Source organism: Lontra canadensis, unplaced genomic scaffold (assembly GCF_010015895.1).
Source record: "Lontra canadensis isolate GAN:19392208 unplaced genomic scaffold, GSC_riverotter_1.0 scaffold9, whole genome shotgun sequence".
Lineage (NCBI taxonomy): Eukaryota > Metazoa > Chordata > Mammalia > Carnivora > Mustelidae > Lontra > Lontra canadensis.
In genome coordinates, this window is record NW_022631003.1 from 22,664,709 (window position 1) to 22,681,682 (window position 16,974).

At 39.9% G+C, this 16,974-nt stretch overlaps 1 protein-coding gene across 1 annotated transcript in view; it reads left to right on the forward strand.

Moving 5' to 3' along the window:
* DERA (deoxyribose-phosphate aldolase) overlaps positions 1 to 16,974 on the forward strand; it is a 113,358-nt gene that overhangs the window by 42,561 nt on the left and 53,823 nt on the right. Inside the window, exons 2-5 of the mRNA XM_032855080.1 lie at positions 4,177 to 4,274; positions 5,644 to 5,791; positions 7,282 to 7,377; positions 9,608 to 9,742. Coding sequence (XP_032710971.1) covers positions 4,177 to 4,274; positions 5,644 to 5,791; positions 7,282 to 7,377; positions 9,608 to 9,742 — 477 coding nt within the window. The remainder of the gene's footprint in view (positions 1 to 4,176; positions 4,275 to 5,643; positions 5,792 to 7,281; positions 7,378 to 9,607; positions 9,743 to 16,974) is intronic.

Sequence of the window (16,974 nt, forward strand, 5' to 3'; positions counted from 1 at the left end):
AGTGCTAATAAAATGAGATAGTCACTTATATAATTCATTACCATGGGAGGTCACAGAGGCAAATTCTGTGGCTGGATTAAATATGGGGCTGGATAATTTTATGACCGCTAATGATATTTTTAACAGTAGAGGCTGATACTGCAAGAGAAGTAATCCTATTACATCCTCCAGGAGGTGGTTCTTGGGGACCTCTGGCAAGTGGTGTCTGAGAAGTGTGAGAGCCAGCCTGGTGGGTTCTAACCTTTGATGGGGAGTTGTACTAAAAATTAGTTTTTAAGGTGGATGCCCTCAGGTTTTCCGCTTGTGCTTGAGTCCCAGCTTCTCCTGTGGAGATCCGTAAGTTCTTTAATCAGAAGCATTGGGGTGCGAAGTTCCATCATTCAAGGTGAATAAGTTCCAGAGATATAATGTACAGCACCGTGACTATTGTTTTGTTTCTTAAAAGATCTTATTAGAGAGCGAGTGAAAGTGAGCCCGGGGAGGAGCAGAGGGAGAGGGACAAGCAGACTCTGTGCTGAGCGTGGAACCTAACTCATGACCTTGAGATCATCACTTGAGCTGAAATCAAGAGTTGGACACTCAACCGACTGAGCCATCCAGGCCCCCCCAGTGTGACTGTTTTTAACAATACTGTATTGTATGGTTGAAATCTGCTGAGAGAGTAGACTTTAAATGTTCTCAACCCACTCAAAAAAGGAAAAAAAAAAGTGGATAATGGGTGAAGTGGTAGATATGTTAATTAGCTTGATTGTGGTGATTATTTCATCCACCATACAGATGTATACCTTTTTTTTTTCTTTTTTTTGAGAGAGAGAGGGAGCACAAGCAGGGGGAATAGCAGAGGGAGAGGGAGAAGCAGACTTCCCGCTGAGCAGGAAGCCTTATGCAGGGCTTAGTCCCAGGCCCTGGGGTCCTGACCTGACTAGGTCAGGGCAGGCAGATGCTTAACAAGCTGTGCCACCCAGACCTCCCCTCAAGACGTATATCTTGAACATATATAGTTTGTCAGTTATACCTCAGTAATACTAGGGTGATGGAAGTAAACACAACAAAATTTTTTTTTAGAGAAAGCAGTTGGGAAGATATTACCCAGAATTTGATCGTTTCTGGTCTTGAGGACCCATTTATTTTATTTATTGAATGCCACCCACAAGTCGGGCACTTTGCTTAGAGTTTTAAAAATCTGTTGGGACTCTAAACACTTTGACCAATCAGTGCATTCAGAATAAGGGGACTACACTAAAGGTAGACTATAAAGTTGAATTAAGTACAACAAAACAAAGGAATAGCTCAACCTGTATGATTCAGAAAAAGTTTACAGAGAAGGTGGCATTTGAATTAAGTCTTAAAGGGTGGTGGGAGTTCACTCTATTGGCAGGATAACAAAGGGCAGAAGGAACGACCAGCACACATAGATCCAGGACAGAATGTGACATAATTGCCCGTGAACTCCTGGTAGATTAGAAAGGCTGCAGCACAGGCTTGGAGGGGCAGAGAGGGAGAAGAGGGTTCCTATCAGGTCAAAGGGAGCCAGGTGGTGAGGTCTTGCGATTGCCAGAGATGTCTCTCCAGTAGCCGCGCTTCCTGTGGTGGTCGTGTGGGTGGGGAGTAGAGAGGAGGTGGAGAGGGGCTTCCAGAAAGGGTCATGTGATGGATCAAAGACGGCCCCTCAGAGCCCTGGCCCCCTGCAGCATAGGCTTCCCTCTCTTGGCCACTGTCAACAGTTGCTTGGTGGTGAGTCTTATATTTCACACGACTCTGCCTCATTGATTTTTACTGTCTGTCTGAAATGATCTTTACCATAAACCTAATCACTCTTATTAGTAGTTTTTTATAAAAGAAAAAGAACAAAATTTCCCCTTTCCTTGAGAGAAGGGTTCTTATAGGTCTTATAAATTAGGTTCTTATAGGTCTTATAAATTAGAGGGGTTCTTATAGGTCTTATAAATTTCTTTGGGCTTTACCTAGAACCCATCTTTGGATGGGGAAGAAGATGCAGATATCGTTTGCTTGACCTTAGACTGTGATGTTGGCTCAGCAGATGAGCAGGAAACCATACAGTGTCTTGGAGGAGCAGATGGACTGAAATGTTAAATATCTGTTTTGTTGGGGCGCCTGGGTGGCTCAGTGGGTTAAAGCCTCTGCCTTTGGCTCAGGTCATGATCCCAGGGTCCTGGGATCGAGCCCTGCATCAGGCTTTCTGCTCAGCGGGGAGTCTGCTTCCCCCTCTCTCTCTGCCTGCCTCTCTGCCTAATTGTGATCTCTGTCAAATAAATAAAAATAAAATCTTTAAAAGAAAATCTGTTTTGTTAAATGATTTCGGATAACAAAATAATTAGGGAAAAAAAAAGCTCCCAGACTCTGCTCCTTATTCAGTGATACTTAAATAAGTGTATCATTATTAATCACTCAGACTCTGACTTGGAATTTCTACAATATTAATATTGATAAGAAGAGTCATTTGGAAATCAGAGAGAATGTCTTTGTAGAAACATGGTCTTATTTTTGTGGTGGATGCAAATACTGTATTATTATTATGATTATTATTTGTGTTGTTACATAGTGCAGTAGGCAGTCAGCAGTTCCCCCCCATATTAGAGAGGAATGTGTACGGTGGTCCCCTGTTATCTGTGGGGAATGTTTCCAAGAGGACTCCCAGGGGTTGTCTGAGACTTTGGACAGTGCTGGACCCTACATACGTACTATGTTTTTTCCTATTCATACACACCGATGATAAATCTTAATTCATAAATGGGGCACATGAGAGATTAACAACAGTAACTAATAATAAACTAGAACAGCTGTAACAATATGGTATAATAAAAGTTACACGAATGTGATCTCTCTCGGAACACTTGATCGTATTGCCGTCACCTTTCTTGTGGTGAGGCGTGATGATAAAATTCCTGTCTTATGAGAGGAAAGGAGGTGAATGACGTAGGCATTGTGACGCAGTGTTAGGCTGCTATTGACCTTCTGATACCCCAGAAGGAGGAGCATCCCTTGTTGGACTGCACCTGACCCCAGGTAACCGAAACCGTGGAAAGCAACATCGTGGATAACTGGGGCCTATTCCTCTTCCACAGTAGTTCTTTAAGGCTCTTCTAAAAAGAAGGTGCTAGAGGGATATAAAAATGAAGTTAGTTATAGGAGGTAAATGGCTAGGTGCTCAGTTTACTGTGAAGTCACCTATGTGGTAGAGCGTTGGGGGATAAAACTGAATTACAATGGAGATACACCCTGTGTTTGGTGTTAGTCACTCACAGATAAGATCATGACTCACAATATAGTGAGGACAGGAGACCATTCTACCACGACTCCTTGATGAACTAAATCCAAGTTGTGTAGTACACCTGTATCCAGATGTTAGCTCTATCTGGGGAGCTGGCAGTGTTTTTCACGAAAGCTAAGGGCTGCTTTAAAATAGAAATTACAGTTAACTCAGAGAGATGGAGGGTAGGATCAGGGTAGGGAAGAGCATTTCAAAACAGAAGGAATAGAGATAACTCCTAGAATTTTGAACACCTTGTTTTTTTTTTTTCCCCTTTTTTCTAACTTCTGTCAATGTTGTAACTTCTTCTTCTTCATTTTTTTTTTCCCAAAAATTTTATTGGGGGAAAACTACAAAACATTTACAGTACAGTGTTTACAGTCACAATTTGTAGTGAACTGATTCCCCAAAATACATTACAACTCAAGTTGAAATGTTGTAACTTCTAATACATTCTGAAAATGTCCCTTTTGAGGAAAGAATGGGCTACATCATACTCGCTTCTAGTAGATATAAATCTTGTCAGTAAGGGGGATAGTGATCAAGGATTCCTTTAAGCCCCAACATTAATTCACTTAAGTATTTATTAATCATTTGTTCTCCTGGACTGGACACTTACAAATAAGTCTTCGCTGTCAGAAGTGAGGCACGCAGCACAGGTAACATAACATTTTCTTCCCATTCGACATAGCTATGTATGCTTCTGGTTCCCAGCGTACTACTCGGTTTTACACGAAGAGGGCCTTTCTATGACTGGGTTTCTTTCAACAAGGTTCTTTATTTGTAATTGTGCAAAAAAGCAGCATAAGCTTTAAAAAAGAGCTTTGATGCAAAATGATGTATCTTTTCAAGGACCGTGTATAGGTGAATATATTTATTAAGAAGTGTTTTTCTTTCCCGTTTAGACCTTAGCTGGATCTCCAAAGTGCAGGTGAATCAACCCGCCGTTCTGAGGCGCGCAGAACAAATCCAGGCTCGCAGAACCGTGAAGAAGGAGTGGCAGGTAAGGTTGCTTCTTGAGCACTCTGCCCCGGTAGTGTACAATGCCTGGTCTCTTCCCTCAAGGCCACAATATTGAATTTCGCTCGAGATGCATCTAAACTTAAAAGATTGCAGCTGTCCATGACTTATTTTAATAATTCATATGTGATGATGATGGGTTGGAGAAAGATAACACATTTATCCAAACAGGTTAAAAATCTTATCACTCTTGAGTGGCAAAGCCGCAAATGAGTTTGAGGCATCTTTATTCATGAGTGAATTAAATGGCACATTTCCTCAACACATTTATTCAGCTCCTTAGACATACCTTCTTTGGTTGTCTTCTATTTTAATTTTTAAGTCGTAACATTGAAACCTGATGGGTCTGCTGTTGAGGCCCTTAAGCATAAGCGTTGACCTTCTTTGACCATTGTGTTTACCTTACTATTAATTTTCATAAAGCATTTTCCAAAACTCGAAAAGTGATGTTTCATAGGGACTAGTGGTCAGCATACCCTTCAGTGTATACTGACCAACGGTGAGCTGTGCGTCATAGGACTAAGAGGGATTCAGAGTTCATGTCACAAGTGAAGCAAAATAGTGTGATTGAGTCCTTTAGGATGACATTTTACATTTTGCTCATCCTTGGGAATATTCCAATGGAAAGATAAAAGGAAATTCATTAGAATGAGTTAGGAAGTATGAGTATTATTTTAGAAATGGAATTGAATTAGAGTGAAAAACAACATCAAAGAAATTAGAGACTCTTTTTTAAATGTCTTATCCCAGATCCCAAGGCTGGAGGTAAAATATCAGACAGAAACCCCCTTCTTCCCAAGTTCTGTCATATGGTAGCTTTCAGGGGCTCCTAGTGGAGGAGATGGAGAGGTCTGGTGTGGGAAGGTTTAATCTATTAGGATTTCACTTTGGGATACCAATGGAAGGCAAAAAATTTTTTTAAAGATTTTATTTATTTGAGAGAGAGAGAGTGTGCACGTGCATGGGGGAGGGGCAGAGGGCAAGAGAGAATCTCAAGCAGAATCCCTCCTGAGCCAGAGCCCAGCTCAGGGCTCAGTCTCACAACCCTGAGATCATGACCTGAGCTGAAATCAAGAGTGGGATGCTTAACTGACTGAGCCACCCGGGCACCCGGGAAAAATAATTTTTAAGGCTACTCTGTAATCATCTTTTATTTTATTCTATGCAGTGTTCCTCTTGTTGGTCACTCTTGGGCAATGTTTATATCACATATGAGAAGGACATGCCTTAGAATAGTATAGATGTCAGATTTTAGCACCCATGTTTGCCTAATGATTTCCTACTAAGTAACTGGGTTGGAGATGATTTTTTTTTTTTTTTTTTCAATCTTGTTTTTACTTTTCTTAAACCAGGCTGCTTGGCTCCTGAAAGCTGTTACCTTTATAGATCTTACTACACTTGCAGGCGATGACACATCTTCCAACGTTCAAAGGCTCTGTTATAAAGCCAAGTATCCAATCCGGGAAGATCTCCTAAAAACTTTAAACATGCATGATAAAGGTAACATTGCTGTGTATAATCTGTCTCTGTTTACCTCTTTACAGTACTAATTACTAAATCTAAGAGGATTTAAGACAAGATTCAGCTGCTAAAATGATAACAGCAATAAAATCCACGGGAGAATTGTATACATAGGCAAATAATTGAGATTCTTCTCTGAAAAACAGCAGGGAAAGAATCTGAGTCTCATTTTTAGGTCAGTTCTTTCCATCCTGGATTAAAGTTGCTGGTAGAGAGTTTCTTTATTTTTCTTTCCAGTTCTTCAGTGTGGGAAATTTTCTGTCTAGTGACTCTAAAATACTGATTCTCATTCCCTAGCCACACGTGCAAAAGCCAGTCTCATTACTTAATAATCACATCTCATACATAAAGTATTTTCTGTGAGTAAATGAAATACTTTTGAGAATAAAATGCAAATGGGGAATATTGCATGCTCGTATATTAGGTTAGATCTTTTGAAAAAAAGTTATTTTCACTCTCTTAGTATACATGAAAGAAAGGACTTTCTAAAGTTGTCATAAGTTTAGAATCTTAACATCTTAGGAATGGAGGAGACCTTTGAGAGTTGATCCCCTTTTTCTAAATGAGGAAACCAAGGTCTGGAAGGCTAAAGGGTATTTCCAAGACCATGTGCATAGTACTCACTGGGCTGATTTTAGGAGCCATGTCTTTTGGCGGAGGGATGCTTCATGATTCCAAAGTGCCTATCGGTAATAAATACGCAACTGGAAATGTGGCATTGGCCCAATGCAGGTATTTTATCCCAAATAATTTGAAGATAATTTATAGACCTAAACAACTCCACTGCTTTTGGAAAATAGGTGTCTTTGGGGTTGACAATAAAAACACCACCTGCGTATAAGCATTGTTATACAAAATTGTTTCAAGTAACAACTTTGGAGGAGAGGCTGGGGAAAAATGGGGCAACTGTGTAGGAGTCTATGTTCTTGCTTTGTTTTATAGTGGCTGTTTGATTTTTATTTGATTTCTTTAAATTTAAGAGCTTATTCCTCTGAATGAGGGCTCCAGATCCAGATTGTATTATTACTTGCAAGAGAGGGAAGAGGATTAGTTAAATGTCATTTTGCTATACTACCCTGTCAGGTTCTCATCCACTTTCTTCATCCACTGTCTGTTAGCTGTACAAATCTGGATTATGTGACCTACATGAAATAAAATATTCTCATTGAGTCAAGCCCATTATGTTCACTGCTTAGGAATCTTTAAAAAGTGACATTATGTTGACCTCAAAGACCGGTGCCCCACAATTATTTTATTCTGTGACTTGAACAAGGAGCAAATGATCCCTGTTGTCAAGGACTGGAAAGGAACGTGGGGGAGTCAAAACTTTTTCATTCGGTGCAGTGTCTTAGGGGAGTTATTTCTCCTCTCATTTTGAGTTCTGCCAGGGTGTGGTGTAAATCATGAAAAGCCTGTTGTGCAAGTTGAACTTCCCATGAAGCAGGCTGTTATGATCTCTTTTCTCCCAGGCCTCACGACCGCGGCCGTTTGTGTTTATCCCGCGAGGGTGTGTGATGCGGTTAAAGCGCTGAAGGCCGCAGGCTGTACCATCCCCGTGGCTTCAGGTAAGATTATTGTGGCTTTTGCTCTTGTCTCGCAGCCTGTTTCCAGTTTTCATCTCAGACACCTGAGGGTTTTTTTTTTTTTAAAGATTTTATTTATTTATTTGACACACAGAAAGATCACAAGGAGGCAGAGAGGCAGGCAGAGAGAGAAGGGGAAGCAGGCTCCCCGCTGAGCAGAGAGCCCAATTGGGGCTCCATCCCAGGACCCTGAGATCACAACCTGAGCTGAATGAAGGCAGAGGCTTAACCCACTGAGCCACCCAGGCGCCCCCTGAGGGTTTTGTATACAGTTTTATACTATGATTTTAATTAGCTTTATATATTTAATTATTTCTATTTACTCATTCTCTCCATATCTACTTGCCTCCTAAGTAGCAGACCACATTCATTCCCCAGAATACAGAACCGTGTCCCTGCCCTTATGGAAACTTGGTTGTTTAGGAGGAATAAGCAAGTTGAAAACGTCATAATGCAGGATATGTAGTAGTATATATGTGTAAAAGATGATAATAAAGACGCACAGAAGGTACAGTTGTAACTCGGAGTGGAGAGTGATTTATTTTGTGGAAGTTGGTGATGCTCAGAGAGTTACAGTATTCACAGGGGAGATGATACTGTGTTGGAGGGTCTTAGAGGGAAAGGGGAGTTGGCGGTATTGCTGAGACAGGGAATGACCTTTTAAACAGAAGAACTAGCCTGTGGGAAGGCACAGAAGCACGTTCAGGGAACCGAACCACAAGTGGTTTGTCATTGTCAGATCTAAATTGGGATGAAGTTGGCATGGGGGGTGCCCTGGGAGTTGAAGCTAGAGATGGTAGATCTGGGCCAGATCACATAGGGGAAAATGGCCCGGTGAGGGCATTCAGGGTCTATGCTGGTGTTGGGGAACATACTGCAAGGTTTTCAGCAGAGACATGTCATGATCAGCTGCATGATCTTGTGAGTTGGGGGGGTGGTTGTGGGTCCAGTAGAGTGGGGTGACAGGGAGTTAGGGAGACTTAACCACAGTCCACGTGAGAGGTGAGGAGTGCCACCCTAAAACCTGGGAGTTTAGTAAAGACAAGAGGGTATGTTCAGGAGTCATTCACTTGAGATAGACTCAGGAGGACTGGACTGGGCATGAAAGAAGAGTATTTAAAGCTTCTGTATAAGTGAGGTTGTAGAGTGTGTGTGAGTGTGAGTGTGAGTGAGTGTGTGTGTGTGTGTGTGTGTGTGTGGAGGGATAGATATAAAACTAGATTGTACTTTTAGAAGATGTTAAGAGGAATATCTTGGTGCTTTAGAAGAGGAGTCTAAAAAGATGATTATTTTATTAGGGAGACATCAAAGAAACACAAAGTTTTGATATACAAGCTATTTGTGAAGATTCCGAAAGTGTTCGGCAGCTACCTTAAATTTTTCATCAGCCTCATTCAGTTCAGCTTTTCTTTTGCACAACAGAGAAACATCTTTCCTCTAAGATAGCAGACCCAAGGAATTTAATAACATCAAGGAAATACAAAAGGTTATCTTTAGTAATGGAAATGGAATTAATGATGCACATGGAAAAAATGTTAATGATTTTTCAGAAGTATAGCTGTATTTTTTTTTTTTTTTAATTTATACCTGGTCTTGTTCTTCCCTACTTGCCCCTGCCCCAGTTTTGTGGACAATATTAGGTCCTTTTCCCTCCTGCAGTCTCCTCCCTTTATTCTCATCTGCTTGGCTCTTTATTTTAAGATAGGCAATGAGAAGAACCTATATGGCAATTTGGTTGCAACAGCCATAAATGTGAGTGAGTAAATCAAGACTACAGTGGTAACCAATTTGATTAAGAGCAGAATTTGTAATTAACCAGTCCATCAAGACAGGGCTCTAGCTACTGTGTTTTATGACTGTCACTATGATGATACATATTTTCTTAGTTTTGTTTACTTAAAGCCCTCTTATGAGCATCTCTGCAGAAACTTAATTTCAGGTTTTCAAACTATAAAATACTAATATTTGTCCTAACACCAATACCATATTAGGTGACATTCTGTTTCTTCACACTTCACTTTGTAAGACAGGCATGAAGCTCTTTAGTGTCATTAATGCTTTGGTCAAAATACTGTTTTGTTTTTGTTTTCATTTTTGTTTTTTTTTGTATGAGGTTCCTTATTGAGATACTCAATGACTGAAATTTGTCTTCCTCCTTCCCTCCCTCCCTCCTTTTCTTCTTTCCTTCCCTCCTTTCTTCTCTCTCTGCTAGTGGCCACTGGCTTTCCAGCTGGACAGACTCGTTTAAAAACACGATTAGAAGAGATCAGATTGGCTGTGGAAGATGGAGCTATGGAAATCGATGTGGTGATTAATAGGACATTGGTGCTGACAGGCCAGTGGGAAGGTATGTGCAAGTCGTTACCTAAAAGGGGGACATAGTGCTACCTGTGGGAATCAATGGTGAGGACTGGAAAAGAGGCAGCATGTTTTGGAAGTCATTGTTCTAGGTTACATGTCACCAGATCAGAGGGTAAATTTGAGAGAAAATGTGGCTGGTATTGATCATGGCTTGTTCCCCTCATCAATCCTTGGCAGTTGCCCACATGCGTGAACTTTTTAGATCCCTTCGAGTGCTTAGGTGAGTGGCTATTTCTATGCACTAGATTATTAATTTTTCTGTTCTCTACTATTTTATCACTCAATGCATAAATCACTCTAGGCAAGTCATTTATGCAAAGTTTATTTTAATAGGTGGAGGAAACTTCCCCTTTTTAATGTTAATCTTTGTGGATTTTGAGAATGTGGGATTAGTAATAAGTCTGCTAAGTCTATTTTTACTCCTGCTGTTCTTACACATAATTCCTATGGATACTATTTTATGTTTACTTTTGAGATTCATGATTTACTATCACACCGATTATGATAAAACATTACCCATTTCAATAACTAGCTATTGTTTTTATAATTAGATATTAAAAAATAGATTTGACTGGTGCCTTAAGTATATTTTGTATATTAGAGATTGTTGATAGCTAAAATAATTACAATTTTCTACTTTACAAAATCAGTATAAAAGTGGTTCAACTAAAAATTTTTTAATCAAATCATAAGATAAAGCCAGAATAATATGTTACCTCTTTAGATATGTGAATATCAAATATATGGTATATTTTATTCTAATTACAGATGTTGTACCTGCTTGCTGTTAAAAACAAAAATTCTAATCTGTAATAAAGGAAATAGATGCCCCACATAAACTCATCCGCTAGAAATAACCTCAATAACAGTATAATGCACAACTTTTCAGACTTTTTTCTCTTCATATATACACATGCAACTGATGCCCTTTTTTAAAAGTTTAAATAAAAAGTAAGATTATGCTTAATGTATTTTTTTCTTAATCTATTTATTGCACTTGCCAATATTTCATGGGTATCTTTCTGTGACTCTCATTCATCAATCCATCTAGATTGTCAAATGTGAATCCTAATTCCATTGTTTATCCATTAAGAATTGCTTTTGGTTACAGAATAGCAACGATTTAGTCAGTAGTTTATTTATTTATTTATTTATTTAGTCAGTAGTTTAAACCTCAAGGATTTATGTTCTTCTACAAAGTCTGGAGGTAGATATTTCAGGGGTACTTCCGCAGCCCCACAAAGTCCTTGGTCACTTACACTACTTGGATCTTCCACTCCCAAAGTGTGGCTTCTATCCCTGTACTTAAGGGCACTCCATTGTCTGAGGTCGCTTCTGATGCTCCAGCCCTTCCAGCCATCTCCCAAATAACAGGAAAGAAGGGCTGTCCTATCCTAAAAGCCTCCCACAGTATTTTTGCTTCCATCTCTTTTGCTCAGACTAAGTTACGTGGCTACCGTGGCTGCAAGTAAGGCCAGAAAATGTAGTTTTTTAGCTTAGAATATTAACTATGTTCCTGTACATTCTCAGTAAGTTAGATGGTGCACATATTTGTGCCCAGGTGGAAAGGACTGAGGGGAGTTCTAGCATGGAAGGACAGTGTGCCATAAAGAGCCAAGTGGGGTCTGACAGTAAAAACCTTAATAGCAAAGGGCTTTGTGAAACCACAATAACAGAAATATTTAAATGAGAAGAGCTAAGAAGTCAGAAGGCACAGCTGTTAGCTGTGGGTCAGGTCACCCCAGAGATTTCAGCAGCTCCGAGAGCATCACGATCACCGATACCACAGTTCTGAGTGATCTAGAAGGAAATGTTGAAGCCGTTCCTGTTGCCCCACTCCCAACTGTACTCAGTAGCATTTTTAATCCTTACCCAGTTTAAATTCTTGACAGTCCACAAATATCTTTTTGTGCTTTTGATTTTTGTTCCCTTTTTTTTATGGTTCATGTGAGCTTTGGCTGATTGCAATCATTCTTAAAAGGCATATTTTAAATGGGTACCCTTTATCCCTATATATTGATTCTTGTTTCCTTCTAGTCATAGATTTCAGGCCAGAATTAGAGGGAAAAAATGAATTTGCATAATATTGAAAACAAATTTGGAAATAGACTATGTGATTTAGTTAAATTAAAAAAAACTATATCCCCTGTATGTCTTTTATTAAACAGTTGTAGACATAGAAGTATAGTTTCTATTATAACTTGTGCTCTTGTCTCTAGAATACTAATTGGGAAGTAAAATATAATAGGAGATGGGTTTTGATGTAATTGTCCCTTAATGAACTAGGAATGGTTGTTTTTAGGAACTGATAATTTCCTAATAACAGGCATTCATGCAAAATATAATAACACATCTTTGTCCTAGACCATACTTTTCTATTAACTTTTTTATCGTGTTAATAACCTCTTGACCCAAAACAAATTGAAAAGGAACATTTAATACTAGAAATTTAATTCTAAATGGAAACCTGCAATGACTGAAGCCTTTTTTTTCACTGCAGTATTTTTCTTAATTTGCCTCAATTTGATTATATATTATATTTTTCAGTGTCATGCTTTCATATTAGCTGTTTACTAAAATATGAGCCTAAAATTGATTTCTTGGAATGTGCAGACAGAAATGTCTCAGGCTAATACATGTTCAAATGCAGGTCCCTCTCATCTGTGCACTGAGGAGTGTAGGACAGTGGCTGAAGCATGAAAGAAAGGATTCCAGTTTTAAAGCTGACCATTCAGAGTGTATCCTAACCATGTCTTGTGGTCGCAGGGTCCACAGTTTCAGGGATGAACTCAGAGAGAAGACTGGAAGAGGGGCTTGTACTCCTCTTCTTGAATTCTCCCTGGTGACAATTTGAAATCTCTACTCCTCGAGCTTCTAATTCTTCTGCCCACCCACTTTGAGGCTCCTTTCCTCTTAGTGGAAGACGGAGCTGCAACTTCTCAGAGAAAACTGATACCACTAGAGAGGAACTCCCTTAGGGTCCTTACAGCAGGCTCTGTTTTCCTTTGTTTCTTCTTTTCTCCTTCCTCCTAAGTCTGGTCCCTTTGCGGCAGCTCCCATCTCCTCCCACATTTCCGGAGACCTTACTCCATTTGTTGGCCATTTTTTTTCTGCTGTGTCTTTAGTTTCTGTCTCTACTAGCTCATTCCCATCAGCATCTAAACATATAAGCTCTTCTTATCCATTAAACACACGCACACACACACACACACACACACACACACACAAACTCACATGCCAACATTCCCCCTCATCCCCAGCTAAGTCTCCCTTTCTGTTCTTTCCTTCATGGCTAAAGTTCTTAAAAGACTCATATTTACTTGTTTCTCCTGAATCTGCACAAACCAGGATGCTAACGACCTCTTATTTTTCTGTGCCCAGGGAATATTCTTCATTTGTTTGTCTAGCTTTACCATTCAGCATTTGGCACAGTGCACTGTCTTCCTTCTAGAGATACTCTCCTGTCGTGACGTTGGTGACCCTAAATTTTCAGGTTTTCCTCCATGTTTCTCATTACTCCTGTATCCCTTTGTCTTGTTTGCACTCTACTCTGCCTCCCCCAACATCCTGGAGGTGTTGGTTGTCCTTAGGTCCTGTCCCAGCAAACTCTCAAACTTCTGCTCAGACTCTGCATATTCTCCCTTGGAAATGTTCTGTCTTCACCGATTTCAGCCACACCGTGTGCTAACGACTACAAAACCTCCTGAGCACCAGAACCAACATCCACCAGACTCCGGAATGTGTGCTCTGTTTCCCTGCTAGACCATGTTGCTTTTTCATGCATCATTTTATAATTTCTTTAAAAGATTTTATTTATTTATTTGAGAAAGCGAGCACAAGCAGTGGGGAGGAGGAGAAGGAGAGGGAGAAGCAGGCTCCCCACTGAGCCTGGAACCCGAGCCAATGCAGGGCTGGGTCCCAGCTTATGACCTGAGCTGGAAAGCAGTTGCTTAACCGACTGAGCCACCCATGTGCCCCTCATGCATCATTTTTACATACATAGACCAGTGACTCTTGATCAAATCAGAGAATCTAGCCATTTTAGAAGGAAATCTATTAAAAACATATTTGACTGGGGCTCCTGGGTGGCTCAGTGAGTTAAAGCCTCTGCCTTCGGCTGAGGTCATGATCTCAGGGTCCTGGGATTGAGCCCCACATAGGGCTCTCTGCTCAACAGGGAGCCTGCTTCCTCCTCTCTCTCTCTCTGCCTGCCTCTCTGCCTACTTGTGATCTCTCTCTCTGTCAAATAAATAAATAAAAATTTTTAAAAAATTTAAAAAAATATTTGACCTGAACACTTTCTCTTAAATACAGTTTAATTTCAGAACCGTGGTATCAGCGACGGCATTATCCTGGAGCACAGTAATGCTCCCCAGGCTGTGGAAATCTCCAAGATGACCCGCCCCCGGCTAACAGTTCAGGCCGCTGTGCCTTTTGACTTCACATGCCTTTTTATTTAAACATTTTTGTTAGTGTTGTTTTGCCTGGCGCTTTACTATTAAGCTTTTTACCACCAGATCCTGATTTGCTCATTATGGCACACTGTCTTTCCCTGCCTGTACTTCCCTACGTCTTTTCTATTCAGGCACAGGAATGTACACCATTACTAGAAGGGAGCATAACTCTGGGAGACTAGAGGGCTGAAAGCACATCTTTGCATCAGACACACCTTGGTTGGAATCCAGGTGCTACCATTAGTAGCTGTTTTCTCTTAGGCAAGTTACTTCTCTTTGTCTTCTGTTCCTTCTCCTCAAAATAAGAATAATGGCATCCACTTCCCCGGGTTATAAAGGGGATTCAATTAGATAATGTATGTAAATCGGTCATCCTGTTGCTTGGCCCAGATGAATCCCTCCATGCCCGCTGCGGTTTCTTCTCTTTCCCTCTTCTCCTTCTGGTGCGATAGTCTGTTGTCAAGGGAAGTAACCATAATAGTACATGTATTGAGTAAATGAAGTAGAACTCTAAAAGACTTGGATTTTAGTCTTTGTAATTTTGATAATTTATACCTAGTCCTTGGGCAAACACTTCACTTCTCTCTGCCTCTATTTAAATAAGCTACCAGTGAGGGGATAAAACTTAATGATTTCTATAGTCCTTTAGAGCTATAATGGCCTGTGATTTTATAGTTGGTGTTTTCATTGTGTGGGAGTATTATTCCCTTGATAAGGACCTGTAATACAGTATTTTTTCATGATGATATTAAAGTCGACATCTAAGTTGCATTTCTTAAACAGCTCTTTGAAGAAAGCATTCACCAGAAGGGGTTCATCGTCTCATAAATCTTATTGAACAGGTTTTGAAAATTAAATACATCCCATGCTCTGTAAATATAGAGGTGTTCATTTCTTACTTTTTAATGACCTCTCTCTGCTGCATACGTTTACCTTAATACATTACCAGCGACATGGAAATGGTATCAGATTCTACCCCGTTCGAGATTCTCCCAGTTCTTTGAGCTCAGGACCTAGAGCTGACTTTACTAGTCTTTGGAAACCCATTCCATACCGGAGCGCCATCAGACATGACCCCAAAGGTGGCTAATTCCGTGACATTTTCCAGCATAGTGTGTTCGGTGTCACACTTGGGAATATTGTTTGTGTCCTGTATCCAGAGCCCTAGTTTATCCTCTTCAGTTCCTCAGCCCCGACTTGCTCTCCTAAACTTCTTTTGTGGAGTACGTGCCTCACACTATTAAGAGTTTCAGGGTGAGAGAATGAAATATTTGGGCCAATGCAATCGTGTGTGTTATTGTGTCTTAGGAAGTGGATCCTGAAAATCTTGCATCTGGGCAAAAATTTATTTTTCTTGTTTGCTTATTTTTGCATAGGAAGGTGGTAGAAGGAACATCTCTTAAAAGAAATTAGAATTTTTCTTCATTTTGTAGAGCTGTTATTCATAATATGAGAAAAGCAATCTCTAAATCCATAGACACTGGGGAGGAATCACATAATCTATAATCTGTGCTTTCTCTGTTTGGGGGGTTGTTTATAACAGAAAAATTCTGGAGATACTTATAGCAGCTGTAGGCTTTTATAGTTTTTGTTTTTAGGCTATGATTCTTTAAAACTTCAAATACTATTGACCAAAATGTGTGTGTTTTATCTCTTGTAGGTTATTTTACTACCTGGTGTTTTAGCTCTTCTCTGTTTTAGTCTTACAAGATTAATTAGTTACCTTGGTGGATGAAAACTGTTCTTGAACATTTTGTGACTTTTTAAGTTTCAAAAGGTTGCTGTACAATTTATATTAAGTGTTTTACTGGACATATAATTATCTTTTCAGGCCATTCTTGTGCAGTATTGAACATCTTTCTGGTACTCAAAAAATAATTGCTTAGATATATTCATTAACAGTTATTTTTTAAGTGTCTTTGAATAGCATGAAATATAAAAAGGAAATCTACTTTATGACTTTTAGATAGGAAACATGGTCTTTAAACACTGGAATTTTTACTAAAATCATAATTTGTATTCATGAAAGCTTTACTAATCACATAGTTTTCTTTGTCTACAGCAGTGCTTTTCCAGAAAAACCTAACTGATTGCCAGGAGCCTCACGATTAAGAATATACCTTCTTTAGAGGTGGAAGCTGGAAAGAAATAAGATCATTTTGAATAGAGAAAAGTGAGACGCTATAGAAGCAAGTGTCTGCTGACACAGGGAGGCAGAAGGTAGCACCAGTTGTCAACCGTTTGAGATGCTGTCCAGAACAGGGGGCGGTGTGACCCCCTCTGCTCCTTGGATCTACATACTCATCACACAGGTCTTTCCCAGTGTGGCTAGGTTCTCTGATTCATGTCAGTGAGCACACTCCATAAATACAGCCTCCCTTGTTTTTTAGCTGGGAATGATGAGCAGAAGGTCAGGCTATGACCTCCATTTCTCCTGCTCAGTGTGGCACTAGTAGGAGGGATGCTGGGGGGACAGACAGGAGACAGCTACTGCCCTATTGATTACGCATCTACAATGTCATGTATCCTGGGTTTCTAGTACACCCACTTTTGCTACTCCTGAAAACCTCATTATAAGTTAAAACATTTATTATCAGGTTTTTAATGTGACATCACGATGCCAGCCACTTCTCCGGTGTATGTGTTTTGTTATATTTTGCATTATTCTGACTAATTTGCAGTCATGGTGTTTGAATTCCATTTTCATTTGTCAGTCATTTTTATAATGGCCTTCCAGATTATTATTTTTCTGTTATGTGCAAGA